The sequence below is a fragment of the Osmia bicornis genome, chromosome 10 (assembly GCF_907164935.1).
Source record: "Osmia bicornis bicornis chromosome 10, iOsmBic2.1, whole genome shotgun sequence".
NCBI classification, from domain to species: Eukaryota; Metazoa; Arthropoda; class Insecta; order Hymenoptera; family Megachilidae; genus Osmia; species Osmia bicornis.
In genome coordinates, this window is record NC_060225.1 from 9,977,286 (window position 1) to 10,000,000 (window position 22,715).

Sequence of the window (22,715 nt, forward strand, 5' to 3'; positions counted from 1 at the left end):
TATTATATACATGAGGAGAATAATTTCCTGAAATAAAATAGTGACCTCTCCAAAATCACAAAACCCTCCAAAACAAATAAAATAAAACTTTCAACAATAAAATGCTGAAATAGAAAATATAATTAACATCATAATTGCAGTAACAATTAACAAAATAACAATTGAACAACAAAATGCAGTAATAGAAAAGATGATTATTATATACATGAGGAGAATAATTTCCTGAAATAAAATAGTGACCTCTCCAAAATCACAAAACCCTCCAAAACAAATAAAATAAAACTTTCAACAATAAAATGCTGAAATAGAAAATATAATTAACATCATAATTGCAGTAACAATTAACAAAATAACAATTGAACAACAAAATGCTGTAATAGAAAAGATGATTATTATATACATGAGGAGAATAATTTCCTGAAATAAAATAGTGACCTCCCTAAAATCACAAAACCCCCCAAAACAAACAAAATAAAACTTTCAACAATAAAATGCTGAAATAGAAAATATAATTAACATCATAATTGCAGTAACAATTAACAAAATAACAAATGAACAACACAATGCTGTAATAGAAAAGATGATTATTATATACATGAGGAGAATAATTTTCTGAAATAAAATAGTGACCTCCCTAAAATCACAAAACCCCCCAAAACAAACAAAATAACAATTAAACAATAAAATGCTGAAATAGAAAATATAATTAACATCATAATTTCGATTACAATTGAAATGAAAAATGCAGAGAACAGAAAATATAATTACCATTACAATCTCACCCAGGCTATGTTTTAAATAAATTGAACCTATTTAAAATGAGAACATGAAATATAATAGATGGGCAAATCAATGAGAAAAGAATAATTTATTTCAATAAAGTAATAAAGAAAAAAGAAATAGGAGAAATAAAATCGCGAGTTGACCATTCAACGAGCTGGCTATTGAACTCATAAAATTTCGAGTTCAATATGTTCTCGACGATATATGCAAAAGGATCATACAAAAAAAAACTAAAAAATGAAAAAAACAAATTAGCGAGCATAGTGACAGAATGACTGTCCATCCGAAGATGGAGAGCCATTAGTAGTTCCCCTCTTCTGGGCAAATTTTGCCGGGGCTCTTCAGCATATAGCCTCTTCTTTCTTCGGCAATAGCCTCACAAAAATCACTCGCGAAAATTTTACGTTTGCTCAGACATTTGTAAAAACGTAACACGTAAACGAGCAACGATCCCTTGAATCGCTACTCGCATACCTGCACAATTTTTGCAAATGTCCAAGCACAAACACTTTTTAATTTCACTTCACTTCACTGCACTTTCACTTTAATACTTCATTTTTGTAATCGGGTCTAGTACCACGACTACGACTTACAAACTAATAAGGCTTGGCCTTGAAAAAATCAAGAGAGAATGCTAAATTAATTAATTCATCAATTAATTAATTTGCATTTTCATTTTTCCTCTTGATTTTTTAATTTCCAACCCCAGATACAAGCTTCTCACGTATTAGAGGAGAATACGAGGAGAAACATGAAAGCTTGCTCTGGCCCTGCCTACTTATAAACTAAACTCAATCACACCAGAAGTAAACTACCTGCCTGCCTATCGCTATATTTAAAAAAGGGCAAAAATCATTCTCACAAAAATTCACTCCACGGTTCTCATTCTACCACCCGGGTGCAAAAAAGCCTACTCCTAGAGAGAACGTCCCGGGACGCCTCCGACACCCGAGTTCAATTCAACATTCACACTCTAATAATTTCATACCTTTTTGCTGAAATCGGCTGACAAATAATAGTGAACATTATGCTAAAGTAATACATTTCATTTTCGTATTATATTCAATTATCTAATGTAAAAATTTTTCAATTTATTCTTGATAAGTATTTTGTAATGTTATAGTAAGTTAAGATTGTTAATAAACGATACAAATCCCACATCCTAACCACACACACACATGTGGAACTTATATCGTGGTTCACTACTGGTTCACTACTTTTGTCAGTCGCCAAAATGTATTACACTTAAAACTAAACCTTGTCCACCGCCCTCCGCCCACGCGAGTACATCTAAGTACCCGAATGAGCTTTGGGCATAAAAATGAACAAGGCCAAGGTATTTGCACCTACCAGTTTTCTTCATGTGTGCTGAAATGCCTAAGCTAAAACGTATGATTAGTAAAAACTAAAGATGATATTCTCACTTTATTAAAACTAAGAATATCGGCGAAATTTCACGGCTCCGATATAGTATATGGGCTGGCCACCCCAGGGGGGTGGAGTATAATCGGATGGAGAAAGCGAATGGAGAAGATAGCGCGGAAATAAACTAGACTATTTTAATAAAAGTGACTCGACTTTGCAAATATAAAGCTTGAAGAGCAAATACTAAAAAGCAAAATTGAGCAACTATGACATAAAACATGGTGCACTGCTAATATCAGCTGGCAACGGAGGTTCTTAGGCCCCCTGAACTTGCGCTCGACGCTACATACCACCCACCCCGCCTGGACGTCGTAACGCCAGGACAGAATGCACCCCTTCGCTAAGAGCGCTACCCGCCCGTCCAACACGTTGCATCCAACGGTGTCAGATTGACGGACGCCCATAGTATAGACAAAAGGACTACAGTTTAGAATATGGTAACATATTTTCATATGTTCCGTATTCTAAAGCTGCGCCTGCAAAGGCCTAGTAATGCATGGGTTTATCTCCCATGAGATGGTGTTTCACGGTCTTATGCCGCGGAATCCTTGTAACTAATTTCATTAAATCACTAAAATATTGGATTGAGTTTAAAAACCAAAAGGATTCCCACCGAATACTAGTCAGTGCATTGTCATATTTACTCACGCGTTAGAAATTTTTCGCAACACTAATTAAAATAGAAAATCCTGATCTAAAAACATGACTAGTACATAAACATCGAACGGGCTAATATTTCACTATACCGGGGTATGCGGGTGGATAAATGATTATGTGATAGAGTTGGTGAAGCTGAAGTGTGAATGATGAGTGTTCAGGATCGAGAACCGTGAACGTGACAGAATGAAATTGAAGTATGAACGAAGAGCTTTCTACAATGCTTGAAGAGCAAATACTGAAAAGCAAAATAGAGCAAGTATGACGCTAACATGGTGCACTTCTAATATAGGGCTGGCAACGGAGGTTCTTAGGCCCCCTGAACTTGCGTTCGACGCTACCACCACCCACCCCGCCTAGGATAGGATGCACCCCTTCGCTAAGAGCGCTACCCGCCCGTCCAACACGTTGCATCCAACGTGTCAGATTGACGGACGCCCATAGTATAGACAAAAGGCTGCAGTTTACAATATGTAACATATGGTCGTGCGCCACATTCTAAAGCTGCGCCTGAAAAGGCCTAGTAATGCATGGTTTTATCTCCCATGAGATGGTTTCACGGTCTTAGGCCGCGGAATCCTTGTAACTACTTTGATTAATTAAATAAAACATTGAGTTCAAAAACCAAAAGGATTCCCCCACCCTATACTCGTAAGTGCATCGTCATATTTACTCTCGCGTTATTTTTCGCAACACTAATTAAAATAGAAAATACTGATCTAGCAACATGACTAAAGGGGAGCTTTAAATTATGCTTGAAGAGCAAATATTGAAAAGCAAAATTAAGCAAATATGACTCCACATGCGTCCACTGCTAATATCAGCTGGCAACGAAGGTTCTTAGGCCCCCTAGTTCATACGCCAGACGCTACATACCACCCATCCCGCCTGTTTAAGGCACCTGGCCGCAATGGCACTTGGCCATTAAGGCAGGATGCACCCCTTCGCTAATAGCGCTACCCACCCATCGAACACGTTGCATCCAACGTGTCCGAGTGGTGGACGCTAATAGTATAGGCAAAAGGACTTTAAAACAGCTTAGCGTATGGAGTGCGACATACTTAAATGTCCCGTACTCTATGGCTGTGCCTGCAAAGGCCTAGTAATGCATGGTTTTATCTCCCATGAGGTGGTGTTCACGGTCTTATGCCGCGGAATCCTTGTAACTAATTTTATTACATAACAACCAAAAGGATTCCCACCGAATACTAGTCAGTGTATAGTCATATTTACTTTCGCGTTGGAAATTTTTCGCAACACTAATTAAAAGAGAAAATCCTAATCTAGAAACATGTCTGGTACATTAATATCTAACGGGGTAATATTTCACTACACAAAGGTATGCAGGTGGATAAATGGTTATGAGACAGAGTTCGTGAGGTCGAGAACCGTGAACGTGACAGAATGAATTTCAAGTTCGAAAAGGGAACTTTATACAATGCTTGAAGAGCAAATACTGAAAAGCAAAATTGAGCAACTATGACACTAACATGGTGCACTGCTAATATCAGCTGGCAACGGAGGTTCTTAGGCCCCCTGAACTTGCGCTCGACGCTACATACCACCCACCCCGCCTGGACGTCGTAACGCCAGGACAGGATGCACCCCTTCGCTAAGAGCGCTACCCGCCCGTCCAACACGTTGCATCCAACGTGTCAGATTGACGGACGCCCATAGTATAGACAAAAGGACTACAGTTTAGAATATGGTAACATATTTTCATATGTTCCGTATTCTAAAGCTGCGCCTGCAAAGGCCTAGTAATGCATGGGTTTGTCTCCCATGAGATGGTGTTTCACGGTTTTATGCCGCGGAATCCTTGTAACTAATTTGATTAAATAAATAAAATATTGGATTGAGTTTAAAAACCAAAAGGATTCCCACCGAATACTAGTCAGTGCATTGTCATATTTACTCTCGCGTTGGAAATTTTTCGCAACACTAATTAAAATAGAAAATCTAACGGGCTAATATTTCATTATACTGGGGTATGCGGGTGGATAAATGATTATGTGATAAGAGTTCGTGAGGCTGAAGTGTGAATGATGAGTGTTTATGGTAGAGAACCATGAACGTGACAGAATGAATTTCAAGTACGAAAGAAGAGCTAATACTGAAAAGCAAAATAGAGCAACTATGACGCAAAAACGGTGCACTTCTAATATCAGCTGGCAACGGAGGTTCTTAGGCCCCCTGAACTTGCGCTCGACGCTACATACCACCCACCCCGCCTAGAACAGGGTGCACCCCTTCGCTAAGAGCGCTACCCGCCCGTCCAACACGTTGCATCCAACGGTGTCAGATTGACGGACGCCCATAGTATAGACAAAAGGCTGCAGTTTATCAAATGGAAGATTTGGTACTCCGCCACATTCTAAATCTGCGCCTGCAAAGGCCTAGTAATGCATGGTTTTATCTCCCATGGGATGGTGTTCACGGTCTTATGCCGCGGAATCCTTGTAATTAATTTGATTAATTAAATAAAACATTGAGTTTAAAAATCAAAAGGATTCCCACCGAATACTAGTAAGTGCATCGTCATTGTTACTCTCGCGTTATTTTTCGCAACACTAATTAAAATAGAAAATCCTGATCTAGCAACATGACTAAAGGGGAGCTTTAAATTATGCTTGAAGAGCAAATATTGAAAAGCAAAATTGAGCTAATATGACTCAAACATGCGTCCACTGCTAATATCAGCTGGCAACGGAGGTTCTTAGGCCCCCTGAACTTGCGCTCGACGCTACATACCACCCACCCCGCCTGGACGTCGTAACGCCAGGACAGGATGCACCCCTTCGCTAAGAGCGCTACCCGCCCGTCCAACACGTTGCATCCAACGTGTCAGATTGACGGACGCCCATAGTATAGACAAAAGGACTACAGTTTAGAATATGGTAACATATTTTCATATGTTCCGTATTCTAAAGCTGCGCCTGCAAAGGCCTAGTAATGCATGGGTTTGTCTCCCATGAGATGGTGTTTCACGGTCTTATGCCGCGGAATCCTTGTAACTAATTTTATTTAATAAATAATACACTGGATTTAGTTTAAAAACCAAAAGGATTCCCACCGAATACTAGTCAGTGTATAGTCATATTTACTCTCGCGATGGACATTTTTCGCAACACTAATTAAAATAGAAAATGCTGATCTAGAAACATGACTGTTTCATTAATATCTAACGGGGTAATATTTCACTACACAAAGGTATGCAGGTGGATAAATGATTATGTGATAGAGTTCGTGAGGCTGAAGTGCGAATGATGAGTGTTTAGGGTCGAGAATCGTGAACGTGACGGAATGAATTTCAAGTACGAAAGGGGAACTTTATACAATGCTTGAAGAGCAAATACCGACCCCCCGGGGGGGCCAGCCCATATACTAAACTGATGCTAATTTCACGAGTAAAATCGGAATAACGTTTCAATTTCAAGAGCGATTTCGTTATCAAAGTAAGTAGTTTTAATAATTAATAGTATTCATGCTTATTACTTTGATATTGAAATCCGCTCATCGCGAAATAAATTCTTGTACATATAAAAAAGAAAATGTATTGTGAAGTCGGAGGGTCATCCGACTTCTCTACATTTTTAAACTCGAAATCTATATATGTAAATATGTACAAGAAAACCCTATCCTGAGCTAAGGCATGAAATACACAAAAAAGCAATTTGCACGATTATCATTGTATAAAATTATACAGTGATATTCGTGGGTCACTATGCTCGCTCGAAAAATAAAAATTACAACCAATTCCCGTGTCGCTACGGACCATTCGTCCTACGACATGATGGGAACCGGAGGAACTTTAAAGCATGCGACTCACCGATCGTTGACTTGCACCACTGCACTCGCCATGTATGATTGATCCATAATTGATCCATTGCACATCTGTTGGCTCGTCAAAGAAACGGTACCCCCACTGGCCAAAGCACTCATCTAAAAGCATAAAAGTCACGATTCTTGAACGATATATGTTTTCTCTCAATTTGTTGTAGTTAATATGTTAATACATAGGATAATTGAAAAATATGCATGCAAAACTATATGGGAATAACTACACCATAAAACACGGTAAATCACATGCAAATACATCCCAAAACACAAGAAGATCAAAATCATAGAACACCATAAAATATTTGCAAAATTATAGTAAAACACATAGGGTACCACTCCACAAAACCTACTAATAAATCCATATAAATATGCCAAAACACATAGGGTACCACTCCATAAAACCCACTAATAAATTCGTTTAAATATGTCAAAACACATAGGGTACCACTCCATAAAACCCACTAATAAATCCGTAAATATATGCCAGACCACATCATAAAACACAATAAAGCACATGCAGGTATATGGGGTACCACATCACACGGCACACTAATGCACTTGTATAAAAATGTCAGAACACATGGGTGACCACACCATAAAATGCACTAATATATCCGTATAAATATTCCAAAACACATGGGAAACACTATGGGAAGCACTATAGGAAACACACTGATAAATCCATGCACGAATATCCATGTTATCAACCCGTACCGGTATACGTTTGACAGCTCGATCCGTATCCTTTGCCGGTCGCGATAAGACTGATTAGATTTGACCTCTCTCCAGGTCGCGCTTGTACCGGCGCGCGGCGCGCGCATTCAAGCATGACGTTCCGCTTCACCGGTTCCGCAGATTTAACTATTTCTATCTGATATTTGTTAATATTTGTTTAATTATTATTTTATATTTTATAATTGTTTATTAATCAAATTATTGTTATATCTATTTAAATTGTTTATTTTTTTACATTTCCGCGTGGGTATATTGCAAAATTTTGTTTCATTATTCTATTAAAAATTATTTAATTATTATTGTTAATTTTACAATTGTTTATTAATCAAATTATTGTTATATCTATTTAAATTGTTTATTTCTTTATATTTCCGCGTGGGTATATTGCAAAATTTTGTTTAATTATTCTATGAAAAATTATTTAATTATTATTTTTAATTTTACAATTGTTTATTAATCAAATTATTGTTATATCTATTTAAATTGTTTATTTCTTTATATTTCCGCGTGGGTATATTGCAAAATTTTGTTTAATTATTCTATTAAAAATTATTTAATTATTATTTTTAATTTTACAATTGTTTATTAATCAAATTATTGTTATATCTATTTAAATTGTTTATTTCTTTACATTTCCGCGTGGGTATATTACAAAATTTTGTTTAATTATTCTATGAAAAATTATTTAATTATTATTTTTAATTTTACAATTGTTTATTAATCAAATTATTGTTATATCTATTTAAATTGTTTATTTCTTTACATTTCCGCGTGGGTATATTACAAAATTTTGTTTAATTATTCTATTAAAAATTATTTAATTATTATTTTTAATTTTACAATTGTTTATTAATCAAACGAACGAACTGCGCCCTACAGAATGAACGAGAAACTAAATTTCTGGTCTGTTTTACCTTATTGACGTCTTTCGCGAGTGAAAAATCAACGAAATCGTAGAACACACTATTTTTCTAAACGAAACGTCAAATTTCTTTGCAATCTGTTCAGCAGGAACGAAAAATGGTGTGTTCTACGTTCTAGGGATTTTTCTCTGTTTCAAGAGAGAAAATAAATTTGCGTATAGCAAGAGGAATTTATAAAATGACTAGAATAAGGAGGAAAAATGATAGGTCGGTAGCTGATACAACGAGGCAAGGATGAAACACGTAAAATTGTACAGCACGAAATGTGCTTGACTGCATACCACGCATCGCTTCTTTAATAATAGATAAAAAACGTGGGCGTAGCGCCAGAAAAAGAACGACAAACGCGTAACGACTAGCCCGAAAATTTGAGTATGGAGTATCGAGCATCGAGCATCGAGCCTGGAAACGTCGACCGTTCAAGCGACGGGTGTGCGATGAAAGGAAAGAAAAAGAGAAGAAAAAAAAATAATTAGAATGTAGAGATTGTACAATTTATCTTTTTCCATATATTCCAAGAATCGAGCAGTGCCGATATTCAAGAATCGTGTGTTATCGCGTTGCAACTGTTGCCATTGCGAGAATAAAACAAGGGAAAGAAAAGATAAAGAGATAGGAGAAAAAAGAATAAGAAGAGGGTGCGCGACATGGAAAAAGATTGTGAACGAAACGACTCTCCTGAGCGATGACAGCGTTCGCGCAAAGAACTCTCTTGGGACTAACGATACTCGTCGCCCTTGGCTTAGTGACTCTGTTAGCATCGAAAAAGTTCGACGTTCAATTAAGACAAAGGAACGGACTGTTAATGGAAATGATCAACAATGTCAGCGTACAAGTAGACAGACTCGATTCGGGATACGAAGGCTTAACGACTCAGACGAATCTAGCGAGAAATCGTTTGGCACGATTGATTATGTTGCATCGTGAAAATCTTTTAGTATGCGCGATACTTGGTCAAAAACGGCACGAATCTACCTCGGACATAGGCAACCGTCACAGGCGGGTGTGATCTTCAAAATAACACTTTAATGGGTATGCCTATTAATTAGCCCGATGATTCGAGTGTCAAAGAAATATTGCTACTTCGTATCCCTCTATCTCGTCAGTCTTTTTTCCTTTCTCCCTCTCATCCTCTCTGTCTCCGTAAATAGATACATAAATAAATGTTACTTTTCATCGCAACTTATCTGAAAGATATCTGTACTCTGCTTGCTCAAATAGCTACACGTGTACGCGCGTAAGGTGACGTTTAAAATTTCACGCGACGATGATTCGTCCAATAGATACGAGCGGCAGAATTGACAAATGTACGCTTGCGCGTACACTATAGACTGCGTGTGGTAAATTCGCGTCCCCTTCCAGTAGAATCATTGCTACTTACTTGCGTCGCAGTTGGGACCGCGTTATCTGGCATTCGTTGTCAGTCGAGTTGCGAGAATCTGCTAGTGTCTGCACAGCGGTCTAACCACCAGTCAACGTCGTTCATTCTTCCCCTTGGATCTCTCTTGAAATCATCGGATCCCATCTTCTCGACTCTCTTTGCCGTTGCAGTCGACGCTAACATGCTGAAGAAGAAAGGTACAGTGGTAATTCATCGTTATCGCGGTAGTTACTCGTTGAGTTTACGTTTTACCATCAAAGTTTCAGAATGCTCGAGTTGCGTGGGTCCCGGCTACAGGTCGCCGAAAGCCGCGATGCTCGAAGGTCCCCGCGAAAAGCTGATATATGTTGTCTGCATTCACACGGATCCAAATAAACCGGACGTTCTCTCCACCGTCGACGTAGATCCTGAAAGCAACAATTACTGTCAGGTACAGTTCTGTCGGCTCGAAACGATTTTACATACAATTCTCTGTCGGCTGTTTCTGTTATCTTTCGCAGATTATCCATAAACTACGGATGCCCCACGTCGGCGATGAACTGCATCACTCCGGTTGGAACATCTGCAGCAGCTGTTACGATAAACCGCGTAAACGAGATACTTTAGTGCTGCCTGGTTTCGTGTCCGATCGCGTTTACTTTATCGACACGAGCAACGAACGGGCTCCATCTATCAAGAAGGTTTGCCGTTAGTCTGAAAATTCACAGGAATGATTTAGGAATGATCGATTCGTTGTTCGAAAGGTACTGGAACCGAGCGAAGTGCATCGACACGGAGTGTCGACTTTGCACACCACCCACTGTGCGCCAACTGGAGAAATTATGATTTCCACGATGGGCAAACTAAACGGCGATGGCCAAGGAGACTTTCTTTGCATCGACTCCGAAACGTTCGAGGTGAAAGGCACCTGGACTCGCGGGGATAAGAAAGCAGGCTTTGGTTACGATTTTTGGTACCAACCGCATCACGATGTCCTAGTCGCATCCGAATGGGGCGCACCTAGGGTCTTCAAAAAGGGCTACATCGAGACCGACAGATCCGATCCTGGTTGGTTTCTTTCATCCTTTTCTCCATTCTGACGTTCGTATCTAACTCCTCCTTTCTCGCAGCAATCTACGGCAGAAGCTTAAACTTTTATTCCTGGAGCGAACGAAAATTGAAACAGGTGATTAATCTTGGCAAGGATGGAATAGCACCTCTCGAAATTCGATTCCTACACGATCCAAAGGCCACCGTTGGTTTCGTCGGATGCGCAGTCACTTCGAATATTTACAAATTTGATAAAACACCGGATTCAAAGTGGTATGCCAAATCGGTTATTCGAATCCCTCCTAAACAAGTGGAAGGTTGGGCTGGTTCGTGGATGACAGGTATGTCGATAAAGATGTTCTCATGCCCATTGTATTACCATTACGGTTCGAACGCTGTAACCCAAAAATGTTGCATTAGGAATGATAACGGATATCCTGATCAGCCTTGACGACAAATACTTATACCTTTCCAACTGGCTTCACGGAGATATCAGACAATACGATATTACCGACACGGACAATCCAAAGCTAACTGGTCAAGTATTTCTCGGTGGATCGATCGTCAACGACTCGAATGTCCGCGTAATTCAAGACGAAGAGTTGACTGCTCAGCCGGATCCTGTTTATGTTAAAGGTCGTCGACTTTTCGGATCTCCGCAGATGCTTCAGTTAAGCCTCGACGGGACACGCTTATACGTGACCACGTCGATTTTCAAGCCATGGGATAAACAATTTTATCCCGAACACGTCAAGTAATTTTATTAATCGAATAATTAGTTTTACTTAACGAATAATCGTTACTCAATACGCGTCGCTATTTAGGAACGGTTCGACCATGCTCAAATTGGACGTTGACGTTCAAAACGGTGGAATGAAACTTGACGAACAGTTTCTGATCGATTTTGGCGCGGACAAAAACGACATTCTACTTGCCCACGAAATGCGGTAAATTTCCTTTTAAATACCTTTACGCGTTCCGTCCGACTGTAACAATTTCAATTTTTTCTTTCAGCTATCCAGGAGGCGATTGTACGTCGGACATATGGTTACCGGAAACTGCTTGAGTCCGTCAGTCGAGTATTCGTTGATAAAATTTTCAACGCACATTTCTTCTATTTTCTATATTACAATAAACTTTGTTTTCTCTATTATTTCCCTGTCACTTTTTCTTAATTTCACTCACATTTTGCACGCTTTCTCGTTTGCTTCTTCGTTCCACAGTATCGAAGCGTTTTGTATCGCAGCACTATCGTTACGTCGAGTCGATTCGATTCGATTATCGATCAGCGATACGTTCAAGTTGTCCCGTTGTTTTCTCGGCTTTAGGTTATGTTCGACTAAGAATAAACTCGTTCTGTTGGCAAGCTTACGTGTTTCATTCTCGAGGTAATTAAATACTGTTCTTCTATTAATTAAAGAGATGCCAAAAGTACGAAGAAGCAAAAAACCTCCACCAGATGGTTGGGAACTTATCGAACCAACTTTAGAGGAATTGGAACAGAAGATGCGAGAAGGTAATAATATATCGCGTAGAGGTTAGGCGAATGGAAAGCGTTTGAAAGAATATCTGTTTCTTTTCAACAGTGTATCTTCCACGTAATTTCTTGTTCCGTGTTTGAATTATAGCTGAAACGGAACCTCACGAAGGCAAGCGGAAACAGGAATCTTTATGGCCGATATTTAAAATTCATCATCAAAAATCTCGATACATATACGATTTGTATTACAGGCGGAAAGCCATTAGTCGTGGTTAGTATGCTTTATTAATGTTCAAACTTTGTTCATCCTTTGTACCGCCTCTTTTTTCATTTCAGAATTGTACGACTATTGCTTGAACGAAAACATAGCGGATAAAAATTTGATCGCCAAATGGAAGAAAGTCGGATACGAAAACTTGTGTTGTTTACGTTGCATACAAACGAGAGACACAAATTTTGGTACAAACTGCATTTGCCGGGTACCGAAAGGGAAACTTGAAGAGGGTAGAATAGTGGAATGCATTCACTGCGGTTGCAGAGGCTGTTCGGGATAACGTTTGCCATTTTCGAAGAGCCCTTTATTTTTATTCTTCTCGTTAACGTTTGTTACGTAATTCTGTAGAAACATTACCGAGGATCGACGAAAGCATCCGTTCGAGGATTTCTATGGCTCTGTCAGCCACTTTTGATGATCGCACATTTTGCACCTTAACATTCATTGTGCGATTATTTGAAACACCGCGTGCGCACAGGTGAATGAAACAACATCTTGATCTTTCATGATCATTTATGCGCAACAGGAGAGGTATTTTCTACTTAATCGTGTGATTAAACTAAGTTGGTCGTTTGAGCTGAAATGTGACACGATAAAAACTAAATAAAGTAAGAATAACAAAGGTAAACGTGTAATGCTCCTCTTTCTTTCTTTCTCATCATTCAATAACTTTTTTTATGAATTTCAAGGAAAGTAGTTTGATTCGTCTTATGGGCGATCGTTTGCGTGCACTGATTATTCAGTAAGATGAATCTTTTGCCATTTCGCCAGACGGTAACGGTTTGCGCAGGCTCGCTTGCCTTCATAATATTGCCACGAGGCCGTTTTATTTTAGCGAGTGAAAACGAGGCGATGGGATGACCTTCTGCAATCGCAAAATCCCTTTTAGAAGTTTGCGTAGACATCCCTATGATTTGCCAAGAATATTTGATAGCGCACTGGTGGATCGATTCGTCGTCGAAGCTGTTCGCTTTGATTATACTTTCCAAAAGCGTGCGCGACGTTTGCGAACCTTTACCGACCACTTGCCACGAGTACTTTATCTTGCAGGGGTGTTCCTTTCTAGATGAATACGTATCCTCGCAACGCCATCGAGATTGATCTTCCACGAGCAAGGTGAAGGTTGAACGATCCGCTGTATTCCTCCGCAAATTTTGAGGACTGTGCTTGGACAATTGTAACGCTGCTGCCTGATGCTTCATCGTCTCCAGGAAGCTGTTGGACGTCGACGAATCGATCAGACATCGCGACGGTTCTTTTACGAGCTTGGACAATTGTAACGCTGCTGCCTGGTGCTTCATCGCCTCCAGGAAGCCGTTGGACGTCGACGAGTCGACTAAACATCGCGACGGTTCTTTTATCCGATCGATAACGTTACTGGATAACGTCTGCTTTACTTGATCGATCAGAGCGATCTTCATTAACGCGGAATCGCAATAAGAGATCAAAGAATATCTGGAGAAAATATTGCTGGACGCTGTCGTGTTTGTAGTCGATGTGTTCGACAGAGCCAACAGATCCAAAGATTTCTTTGAAGTTTCTCCGTTGCTCTGATTCTGGCTTTCTTTTCGTTCTATTAATTTGGGAGATTTCTTGATACTTTTGTTCGGTGATACAGCCGTACGTGTTACTGTTACAGGCTGAATCAAAATTGGACAGGGAAACGGTAATTCCGTTCTCTGTTGCTCCCTTTGACTCTCCTTTGGTTTGGAACGATCATTTGTAAGGAACTTCTTTTCTCTGCTATTCCATCCACTGTCGCTCTGGAAACATACGGACATGTTACATTTCAATTTTTCATTTCTTTCGTAGCAGAAAGTTGATCAGCTGAGAGGACACCTGTTCGACCCGGAGCAGCGTACTCGCATATGTCTTCCCTGGTACATTAGACGGCGGTTTTAACAAAGGTCCGATTACGTTATCGTTAGATTGGCTCGGCTTGACGAGTTTCACGCGCCGTTTCGAACGATTCGTTTCACTATGGCATTTCGTGAAGATCGTCTTTGTTACCGGCAGCAGCACATTCTCTGTAACTACATGAACATTCGAAATCATCGGCGAAGTCTTTGATTTGGAGGTAACGCTAAAAGGTCCACGATTCCGTTTAACCGTGCCTTTTAATTTCATTTTGCTCTTCAACCGAATCCTCGATACGGAGAATTCACCACTTGTCAATTTGACTGTTCTTCAAGAAGAAGGAGAAAGGAAAGAGGAAGTGGAGGGTTAGAAGGGAGGAATAAGGATGCGTAAACGGTGGTAAGGGTTACGTGATTTCCTTAACAGAAATTAGTCGATTCTACAAGATATCGACTATATTCTAACTGAACATGCTAACAGAACAAAATGAACTGAACATTCGTCGAATAATGTTCAACCTTTCTTCACCTCGTCACCAAGGATATTCTTTATTTGTAAAAAATATAATAATATAATGATGACACGTTACTGGCAGTAGCAATAATGTCTGCAACGATGGTATCGAGGGGAGTAAACGACGAGAAACAGTAATAACGATAACGATAACGATACAACGATTACGTTTCACGTGATCGTGGTAATAATAATGATTGCGATATCGACGACGACGACGACGACGACGACGACGATGACAAATGATGACGATGAGGATGACCGATAAAGGTAATAGGTGGAACACAGAAAAATGGGTCACATCGATTGAATGGTTCAAAGTAAAAACATTGACGGTAGAAAAGAGTAAAAAATACGAGAGCGTCCAGTGCGCACAATACATAGTTTGAACGAATAAAGATTGAGCAGCGATCGAGTATCTTGGCGGATGAAGAGTTACGATTGTCGGGAACGATTCGATGGCTGTTGCCTCTTTCATCGTTCGAGTCGACCGCGCCTGAACGATGCTCAACGAAAAACGGTAATCTCCCGGTCGACTCGATCGATGGTTTTTCTTTTCGCAACTTAGAAACGGCTACGAATCGATAGAACGAACAGATATTCGCGATAAATGTCGCATCGTCCCTCGGTGTTTGTCTGTCTCTGACTTTTAATGGTGTTTGGTGTTTATGCGTGCGCTCCGTGTTTCTGTACGCGTACGTTATCGCGCGTCTATTAGATTCGTTACTCTATCTCGTAAAATCTAAATATATTTCGTTAAATTCAGTTGGATAGAACGCGAACTATATACAAAAGAAGATGATTCGTTTCGCCACGGTTCGTTCAACGCGGAGGATTACTCGTTCGGTGTTTCACCGCTTATACTCTAAAATAATGGATACTTTTTCTTAAACGCTACGTATACGTATATACAAATTTGTTGTCAGCATATATTCAAGAAATAACATACGCGCGCGTATCTTGCGTGACGCGCACGTGCGAACATTCGCAGGCACTCTCTTATTAACGATATGTAACGCGACTACATTGCGTACAAGTTGACGAATCACCATTTTACATCGATCAAAGGTGCGTAGATAAATCGAATCACACGGACCCGTGTTCCTACTATTATACTTTACCCCTTTACCACCGCGTTTACCGGCGAACGATTGTATTTTACTTGTTGTATCTAGTTTCGGAATTCTCACCCTACCACCTACGATCTGCGGATTGCATCACTACGCAACGCGACGACGAGAGTTCGTCGATCGACGATGCGCGTAAACCTATCTTACCTAGCTATACCTATTTAATCAGTCGTTCAACTAATTTTTCGCTATTCTTCGTTTTCCCGCCGACGAACGAGAAGAACGAAACGGTCGTAGCGCGATTACCATTACACGTACGAAACCCGCTACATCCGTCGATCACATTTGCGAAAGTAAAGAGAGCGAACAGGTATCCGTATTTGAATCTGAATTTGTATACGTGTCAGTAAGGTACGTGGATGTCTCTCGGGGTAGCGCGTCGTCGACAAATCTTGCAAACGGTGATCAAACAAATTAGAGCGACCAGTATGGCCAGACCGGCGCCTAATCCGGCACCCGCCCAGCCAGCTGAACCAACGACGCTCGCCAAATTTCCGACACCGTTTCCAGATCCAGCTACGTTACCGCGGTTACCGAGAGCATCGTCTCCGCACAGTTCCGGAGACTCGTCGTTCGGTTCCTCCGCGATGGTCAGCAAACCGCTACCGTTGTACGAATTCCGGAACACGGACCTAGATTCCGGCAACGGGCAATTGACCACGCCGTTGCAAAGCAGTCGGGCTGGAATGCAACCGGCATCGCCCGGACACTGGAAGCCGCAATACTCGTCGAGCTTCTGCGTGTTCAAAGCTCCCGAGGCGTCGCGCGGTAAATGATACAACTCTGTCCAAGCGATCTTGAATGCAGTCCTCGCAGGAGCCATCGAGCCGGTGAACTGAATGATCACCGTCGGCCAACCGTCGTACTCTTCCTGTTGCTGATCCGTCGAGGAGGGCGACGGCGACACCGGCTGCTGCTGATTGATTTGCGCGAGAGTCGGTTCTCTGTTCGTGCCAGAGTTACGATCACCGGCGTTGAATCCCGGGGGCGCGATCTGTGCCGCTGATATTCTAGGCATCTCTCTAACGTAACTAACGTTCTCGCCGCATATACCGATGAACGGTTCGCTATTCCCGGGCAGAAAGATCTCCAGTTTCCCGTCCTCGCAGGATCTCGAGGCGAATTTGATCTTGTCAAAGTGCAGCCAAACGTCTCTGTCCCGGTGTACCCGCAGTTCCCAGATGCATTTGATCGATCGAGGCGGAGTCACGTATCCGAGCACCTCGTAATGAGGGAATTCGATCTCGCCGTCGGTGGTGGCGGGCAGAATCGCCGGTCCGCACAACGGGCTATGGGCAAATTCGTATCTAGCCTCGAACAACGGCGTCGATTGTTTAAAATAACTGACTGCAGCGTGTGCACCATCCACCAGCAGTTTCAATTCGAGCCGTTCTCCTCGCGACACGATTCGAAACACCGATTGTTGCCCTTCGGAGTTCGCTTCGCCTGCTGTCGGCGTTGATCGACAAATACAGTGGCCTCTACCGATACTCATATTCCTTTGTTGCTGTTGCTGCTGCTGCGATTGCTGACGTTGTTCCTGCGGTTGCTGTTGATCCATCGCGTCTGTGACGATCGGTTCTTTAATGATCAATCGATCCACTCGACTGTCCCAACAATGACCGCACTGCGCGTACGGATGTTCCTTGAAGGAGACCGATTCGATAGTGAGAATAACTCGCGCGTACAATCGTTTATCCGTGATGAATGTATAGGTACAAGAAAGATCGGCCGGTGGATCGCCTGGTCGCTTGTAAACGAGAGTGTTGAGCGGCGATCGGAGGCGACCCGATCGTCCTTTCCACGAAGCAAAGGTCTCGTCGCATTCAGTTCCAGGCACGGGCACGCCGAACCTCGTCGCATTGAAGAAATCGTAGTGGGCCCAGTAATAAAGCGAGCTACCGGAATAACTTCCAGTTTTACTCTCAAACTTAACGAACAAAGCGTTCGAGCTCGATACGAAATCGTGCTTCTCCATAGGTTTGCTGAAGGTGTCGCAGAATGTTTTGATGATCTTCGCGTCGTCCGGCCAATCTGCATCGTACAGCGTCAGACTTTCGCCGCAATCGCCGTCGTACGGTTGTATCGGTGACTCGATACGATTCACCCGGAAACTGGGGAAGTAGAGCCTGGCGATTTCCCCGGGTCGACCCTTCAGGAGATAGGTGCAGCTGGTGTGCGGTGGATACCAATGAGCGACCGAAAGGAATATACCCTCGGTACCGTTCCGCAGGGGTTCGCTGTTCAGCAACCAGTCGCAACTGCCGTTTCGTACGCCCGCGGTCTTCACGTGACCGGGCCAATTTCCTACGTTGAAATGAAAGCCGGTGTTCAAAAGAGGTCCGGCCGGCGACGAGACAAACTCCACGTAGAGATCCTCGCTGGTGCCGATTATGCTGTACGGGAATTTACCCATGCCGCAGAAGGTGCCGATCGCCGGACTGTTCTCGTCCTTACCGTCGTACACGCGTATGTAATCGTACGGGCAGTGCTCCGATCCGGAGCTTATCGGTCTCATCGGGCAGGTCATTATGTTCTCGCATCTCTGCCCGTCGATGTTGAACTCTTCGTTCTCGATGTACAGTTTTATAAATGGTAACCGCGTGTTCAAGCGGTACTTGCAGTGCAACGCGCGCGGGTAAATGCCCGGATAAGCCGGGCTCTGTACGTAACACGTTTGCAGCCGGCAATCTTTGAACACTCGCTCGCAATAGCTTCCGGGCACGATCTCGCCCCTCCGATTCGGATAAAGCTCCGGATGTTGGCCATACCTCAAATACACTTCGTACTGTTGTTCCGCTCGTGAATCGAAGCTAAAGTACGTTTGATCGGTAAAGTTGTCCGCGTGAAATATCACTCGAACAAAACTCGTTTCCGAGATGAACGTCTGCGGTTGTTCCGATTCCCCGCAATACACTCCCGGGTCCTTTCGATTGCTCACCTCCGTTTTCGTGTTCCCATCTACGATCTGCAAAATTGTACACCGCGTTACAATTTCCATCCTTTACCTTGGTTACGCAGGAAACGGAGAAGAAAATTACCTGCAGGTAACCGCCGGTGCACGTGGTCGCATTTTCCAGCACGCCGACCTTAAACTTTTTAAAACGAACTCGCAGAATCCAATCTCGCGGTGTTCCACGAAACGCTCGAAAACGGTACCAACAGGACAAAGGTTTCCCCCAATTCGCCGCGGTCACAGCCGGGCTCGATACATCCTCGTATATCTCTACCGTTTTATTGCAGTGATCTCGATCAGCTGAAACGAATCGCGGCTAAATGGAAATCGAAGGAACGGTGCGCTGAAGCAAGCGTTACCTCTACGGATGGCGGCAGGACTGGGGCTGGTGAAGATGAAGAAGAAGAGAAGAAAGAATCCCCAGCCCCAAGTGGTCGACAGCACCGGTATAACCATTCCAAGGTAGGTGGTCCACTTCGGTCTCCGCGAAGCCTCAATCCGATCTATCAATTTCTCTCCTTAGCATCGCTCGTTCTTTTTCACCGTCCACCTGTAACTATAAACATAATTATAGGAGCAGGCTCGCGTTGGTTACGTCAAAGACGAATTCTCAACAGAAATTCATTTGCTCGTTATATGAATTGACCATGCCCGGAAGTTGCTCGTTCCGTCGGTTCACCCGTTCACTCCAAAACGGGGCTATAATTGATTCAATCCGTGTTAACTCTCCTCTTGTTGACAATTCAGGACCGAGCAAATCGCATATACATATATTCTCTACCTCCCACTGTTCTACGCCTGATAATCTCCTCTCTCTTTCCTACACTTATTTTATTTACCCCTTTATCCGAGATTCTCCGCAATCGCATCGATACCGCGATTTTGAAGCTCTTTGGTATAAAGAAAATAAAAATGAGAAAGCACGAATCGATCCTCACGCGAATCGAAGAGAAACGGTAGAACTTTGAATTCTGTAGAACAGAAAGAGAAGAAATGATCTCGCTGCTAATGAACGATTAGCCGTACATTGATGATCGTTACGTCGGTGCCGCGGTACGAACACGTGCTTTTACGATATCTTACACTACACCCTGTATTTGTTAAACAAACTCAACGAAACCCAAATAAATAAATAAATTCTGTTACACGGAGGCGCGGAAAATTATTTGCACCTCCAACTACCACCTCCGTAACGAGGTCGATGTTATATTTGTCACGATAGGCCGATGAAACGTTACGGATAGTAAACAAAAAACTCATTTGCAAGATACTAATTGTTTTAACACAGATCGTCGCGATGAAATGATGAAAGGAAAGGGTTACAAAGGTATGCGCGAGCTTTTCGACGAGAGACCAAAGAACTCGGTGCGACAGAAATGAATGACATTTCCTTTTCCCTTTATCCCTTTTTCTATTCAAGGTATACCTCGCATTATCGTATCGGCACACCGAATACGCGCTAAATACTGCGCTCGCGCAGACAGGGTTCCTTCGCCAAATCATGGAAACCGAAGATATCCATAGCATCTACCTAACAACGTAGAAAGTATACTGGCAAACAACTCTTTCTCTCCGTACCCAGAAACGTACTCGTTAATCGCAATCACCGAAAACCCCGTCTTCCCTATCGAATTTTCACATTTCCTCCGCGTCTCTAGCCACTCGTTTTCGTTAGCACCGCGTCGAATCTTTCTGCCGAATTATTGCTATGCCAACCTGCGCGTACACATACACACACACGACACAGGTACACAAACGTGCGAGATCAACTATGTAGATCGCGATCTCGTACACAAATGTAAAACAGGAGCAATTTTTTTTCCCACTAATGATTCGATGCTGAGCTAACGATAGGAAGATCGAAAGCAGGGAAGAAAAATGATGAGGAAAATAAAGAGAAAATAAAAAGAATGAAAGTGTGTATGGTAATCGTGATAGAAGAAAGCTCGGGCAATGAGAATGGAAAAAAAGGTATATGGTATCGGTACTGTACCGGTTACAAGGTAGCTGAGCTTCCATCGATGGCTGCCTGGAAAGCTTGGAACACGGTTAAATCCGAGTTGTCCAGTTGACTAGCTGGCTAACTGGATGGTTGGATAGCTGGATAGCTGGATGGCTGGCTGGTTGGCTGGTTGGCTGGTTGGCTGGCTAGCTTAACGTTCGACGAGAGATTCGGGTCGAACGTCGCGCAAGCTCGCTACACCCTCTTTCTTCTTCGCTTTCCCTCTTGCCTTCTCTCGCCTCCCCCTTTGCTTCCCTCTCTTTTTCACTTCTGCTTTCTCTAACGATCCTTTTTTTTTCTTCTTTCTTTTCTCCTTTTGCTCCGGTGTCCACTTCAAAAGTAGTTTCACATTCGACAGCGATCTACCTTTCGATACTGTTAACGATCGGGCACCTTTCGAGCGAATCGTTTCAATTAGCTGCTCGTCGTTTCCCTTCTTCGATCGTGCCCGGAATCCTTCCTATGCTGGCGTCCGTGTCAACCAAATCAAACGATCGATCGAAATAAATTAATCGATAAAAGCCCCGAGAACGTACGCCGTTTCGGAGCTTAACAAACAACGACGACGCTTCCTTCTCTTTTCACCCTGTTTACCCTCTTTTCTCGCTGCTCGAAATCGATGGACCAAATTACCAGCGATTTGCGTTCAACGAACAACCTGATGATGCACTGAAAGCTTATAAAAATAGAAATAAAATGGTCAAACGTACGAACGAATGGTAACGCGAGAGCAATAAAGCAAGTCTAAAAGTAGAAATAAGAGGTTTCGTTAATCAGGATGCGGTCAATCCGTCAACCCTTCCGAATCGAACGGGAACTTCGTTCCCTCCCCCGAAGTTTATCGTCCGACTGCAGTTAGTTTCGACCAGCCAACGCTTTCGAAAACTCGATCGAGAGAGAAGAAGAACAGAGAGAAAACAGAAAAAAAATAGGAAAGAGCAAAACGGTCCCAGCTGTTCCTCTCGTGAAACAATCGTGTTCAATTCGTACGTTACTTGTTCGACGATTCGATTCTCTTACAATCCACTTATCGAGGAAAAAAAGTCTCTTTTCTACTTTTGTCCGGATTACAATTGCATCTCTGTACAAATAACAGACCGACGAGTACCGTTCCACTATCGTTTAACGAGAGAAACGAGATCAAGTTGATCGGTATCGTTTGCAACGCGGTAAAAACCTAGGAGAGACACTACGAACGAGAACGAAACAGCTCGTAACGACAAGTACTTATTCGTTTAAGAGTTTATTTACAAGTGGCAACAAAAATACTATCACCTCTTCCTGTTTGTGATTATAGTACGTTAATATCTTCGTTAGATAAACAGGCACGTCAAAAAGAAATTTCGATCGACGTATTCAGCGTAAAATTATTGCTTGTTCTTTAAATAGAAACTTTGTAGAATCGTACGCACAACTACAATCTACGATTCGTGTCTACGGCTTCCCGGAGCATCCCGACGAACATGAACAGCGGCATCATCGATACCGATCGATCGGCGAATAAACGACAATGATCGGGAACACGACGTCTTTCCCGATTTTGCCAAACCTTTACAGCGATAGTTGCGCGTTCAACGAAACACGTGTACAGAAAAATTACAAAGACAAGTCGAGTCCTCCGACTCGACTGCACGAGGCTCCTTTAATATCGTTTACTGCGTTCCACCAAGAAAATTCATCTTGAACGACAGGAGATACTAGCTTCTCTTCCTTCTCTGCGTACACGCGAA

At 42.2% G+C, this 22,715-nt stretch overlaps 5 protein-coding genes across 7 annotated transcripts in view; 2 read left to right on the forward strand and 3 right to left on the reverse strand.

The window, feature by feature from the left end:
* Positions 1-9,761: 9,761 nt before the first annotated feature.
* Positions 9,762-11,926, forward strand: LOC114873393 (methanethiol oxidase). Of its 2 annotated transcripts, none has more exons than XM_029181669.2 (8): positions 9,762-9,941; positions 10,005-10,174; positions 10,245-10,424; positions 10,488-10,791; positions 10,854-11,114; positions 11,194-11,527; positions 11,598-11,720; positions 11,788-11,926. In XM_029181669.2, the coding sequence occupies exons 1-8, from the start codon at positions 9,926-9,928 to the stop codon at positions 11,837-11,839; spliced, it is 1,440 nt and encodes a 479-aa protein (XP_029037502.2). In that variant the 5' UTR covers positions 9,762-9,925; the 3' UTR covers positions 11,840-11,926. The 2 variants fall into 2 exon arrangements, with proteins under 2 accessions (XP_029037502.2, XP_046143482.1); XM_046287526.1 differs by having other exon boundaries at positions 10,011-10,174.
* A 93-nt stretch (positions 11,927-12,019) lies between these two features.
* LOC114873397 (protein BUD31 homolog) lies at positions 12,020-13,155 on the forward strand. The gene is made up of 3 exons (XM_029181674.2): positions 12,020-12,289; positions 12,402-12,524; positions 12,590-13,155. The coding sequence occupies exons 1-3, from the start codon at positions 12,196-12,198 to the stop codon at positions 12,805-12,807; spliced, it is 435 nt and encodes a 144-aa protein (XP_029037507.1). The 5' UTR covers positions 12,020-12,195; the 3' UTR covers positions 12,808-13,155.
* Positions 13,156-13,180: 25 nt separating this feature from the next.
* Positions 13,181-14,832, reverse strand: LOC114873394. The gene is made up of 2 exons (XM_029181671.2): positions 14,367-14,832; positions 13,181-14,290 (listed from the first exon to the last, which is right to left on the reverse strand). Exons 1-2 carry the CDS (start codon positions 14,652-14,654, stop codon positions 13,190-13,192), a joined length of 1,389 nt encoding a protein of 462 aa, XP_029037504.2. The 5' UTR covers positions 14,655-14,832; the 3' UTR covers positions 13,181-13,189.
* A 59-nt stretch (positions 14,833-14,891) lies between these two features.
* Positions 14,892-22,124, reverse strand: LOC114873388. Of its 2 annotated transcripts, none has more exons than XM_029181659.2 (4): positions 20,977-22,124; positions 19,343-19,533; positions 19,069-19,283; positions 14,892-18,995 (listed from the first exon to the last, which is right to left on the reverse strand). In XM_029181659.2, exons 2-4 carry the CDS (start codon positions 19,437-19,439, stop codon positions 16,371-16,373), a joined length of 2,937 nt encoding a protein of 978 aa, XP_029037492.2. In that variant the 5' UTR covers positions 19,440-19,533; positions 20,977-22,124; the 3' UTR covers positions 14,892-16,370. The 2 variants fall into 2 exon arrangements, with proteins under 2 accessions (XP_029037492.2, XP_029037491.2); XM_029181658.2 differs by having other exon boundaries at positions 19,343-19,539.
* Positions 22,125-22,209: 85 nt separating this feature from the next.
* The window catches only part of LOC114873390 (forkhead box protein K1), a 5,410-nt gene continuing 4,904 nt past the window's right edge, over positions 22,210-22,715 (reverse strand). Inside the window, exon 7 of the mRNA XM_046287525.1 lies at positions 22,210-22,715. This exon is cut by the window's right edge and continues 200 nt beyond it. The gene's annotated coding sequence lies outside the window, so the exon portion shown is untranslated.

What these genes read in the sequence shown, in the direction of transcription:
- LOC114873393 (XM_029181669.2), top strand. An exon ending in GACCGACAGATCCGATCCTG is followed by an intron (nt 10,792 to 10,853) that starts GTTGGTTTCTTT and finishes CCTTTCTCGCAG; the next exon opens with CAATCTACGGCAGAAGCTTA. An exon ending in TTTTATCCCGAACACGTCAA is followed by an intron (nt 11,528 to 11,597) that starts GTAATTTTATTA and finishes GTCGCTATTTAG; the next exon opens with GAACGGTTCGACCATGCTCA.
- LOC114873397 (XM_029181674.2), top strand. Translation starts at nt 12,196, where the DNA reads ATGCCAAAAGTACGAAGAAGCAAAAAACCTCCACCAGATGGTTGGGAA. An exon ending in GGAACAGAAGATGCGAGAAG is followed by an intron (nt 12,290 to 12,401) that starts GTAATAATATAT and finishes TTTGAATTATAG; the next exon opens with CTGAAACGGAACCTCACGAA. An exon ending in GCGGAAAGCCATTAGTCGTG is followed by an intron (nt 12,525 to 12,589) that starts GTTAGTATGCTT and finishes TTTTCATTTCAG; the next exon opens with AATTGTACGACTATTGCTTG.
- LOC114873394 (XM_029181671.2), bottom strand. Translation starts at nt 14,654, where the DNA reads ATGAAATTAAAAGGCACGGTTAAACGGAATCGTGGACCTTTTAGCGTT. An exon ending in CGCTGCTCCGGGTCGAACAG is followed by an intron (nt 14,291 to 14,366) that starts GTGTCCTCTCAG and finishes GTATGTTTCCAG; the next exon opens with AGCGACAGTGGATGGAATAG.
- LOC114873388 (XM_029181659.2), bottom strand. Translation starts at nt 19,439, where the DNA reads ATGGTTATACCGGTGCTGTCGACCACTTGGGGCTGGGGATTCTTTCTT. An exon ending in TCCTGCCGCCATCCGTAGAG is followed by an intron (nt 19,284 to 19,342) that starts GTAACGCTTGCT and finishes GATTCGTTTCAG; the next exon opens with CTGATCGAGATCACTGCAAT. An exon ending in GCACCGGCGGTTACCTGCAG is followed by an intron (nt 18,996 to 19,068) that starts GTAATTTTCTTC and finishes ACAATTTTGCAG; the next exon opens with ATCGTAGATGGGAACACGAA.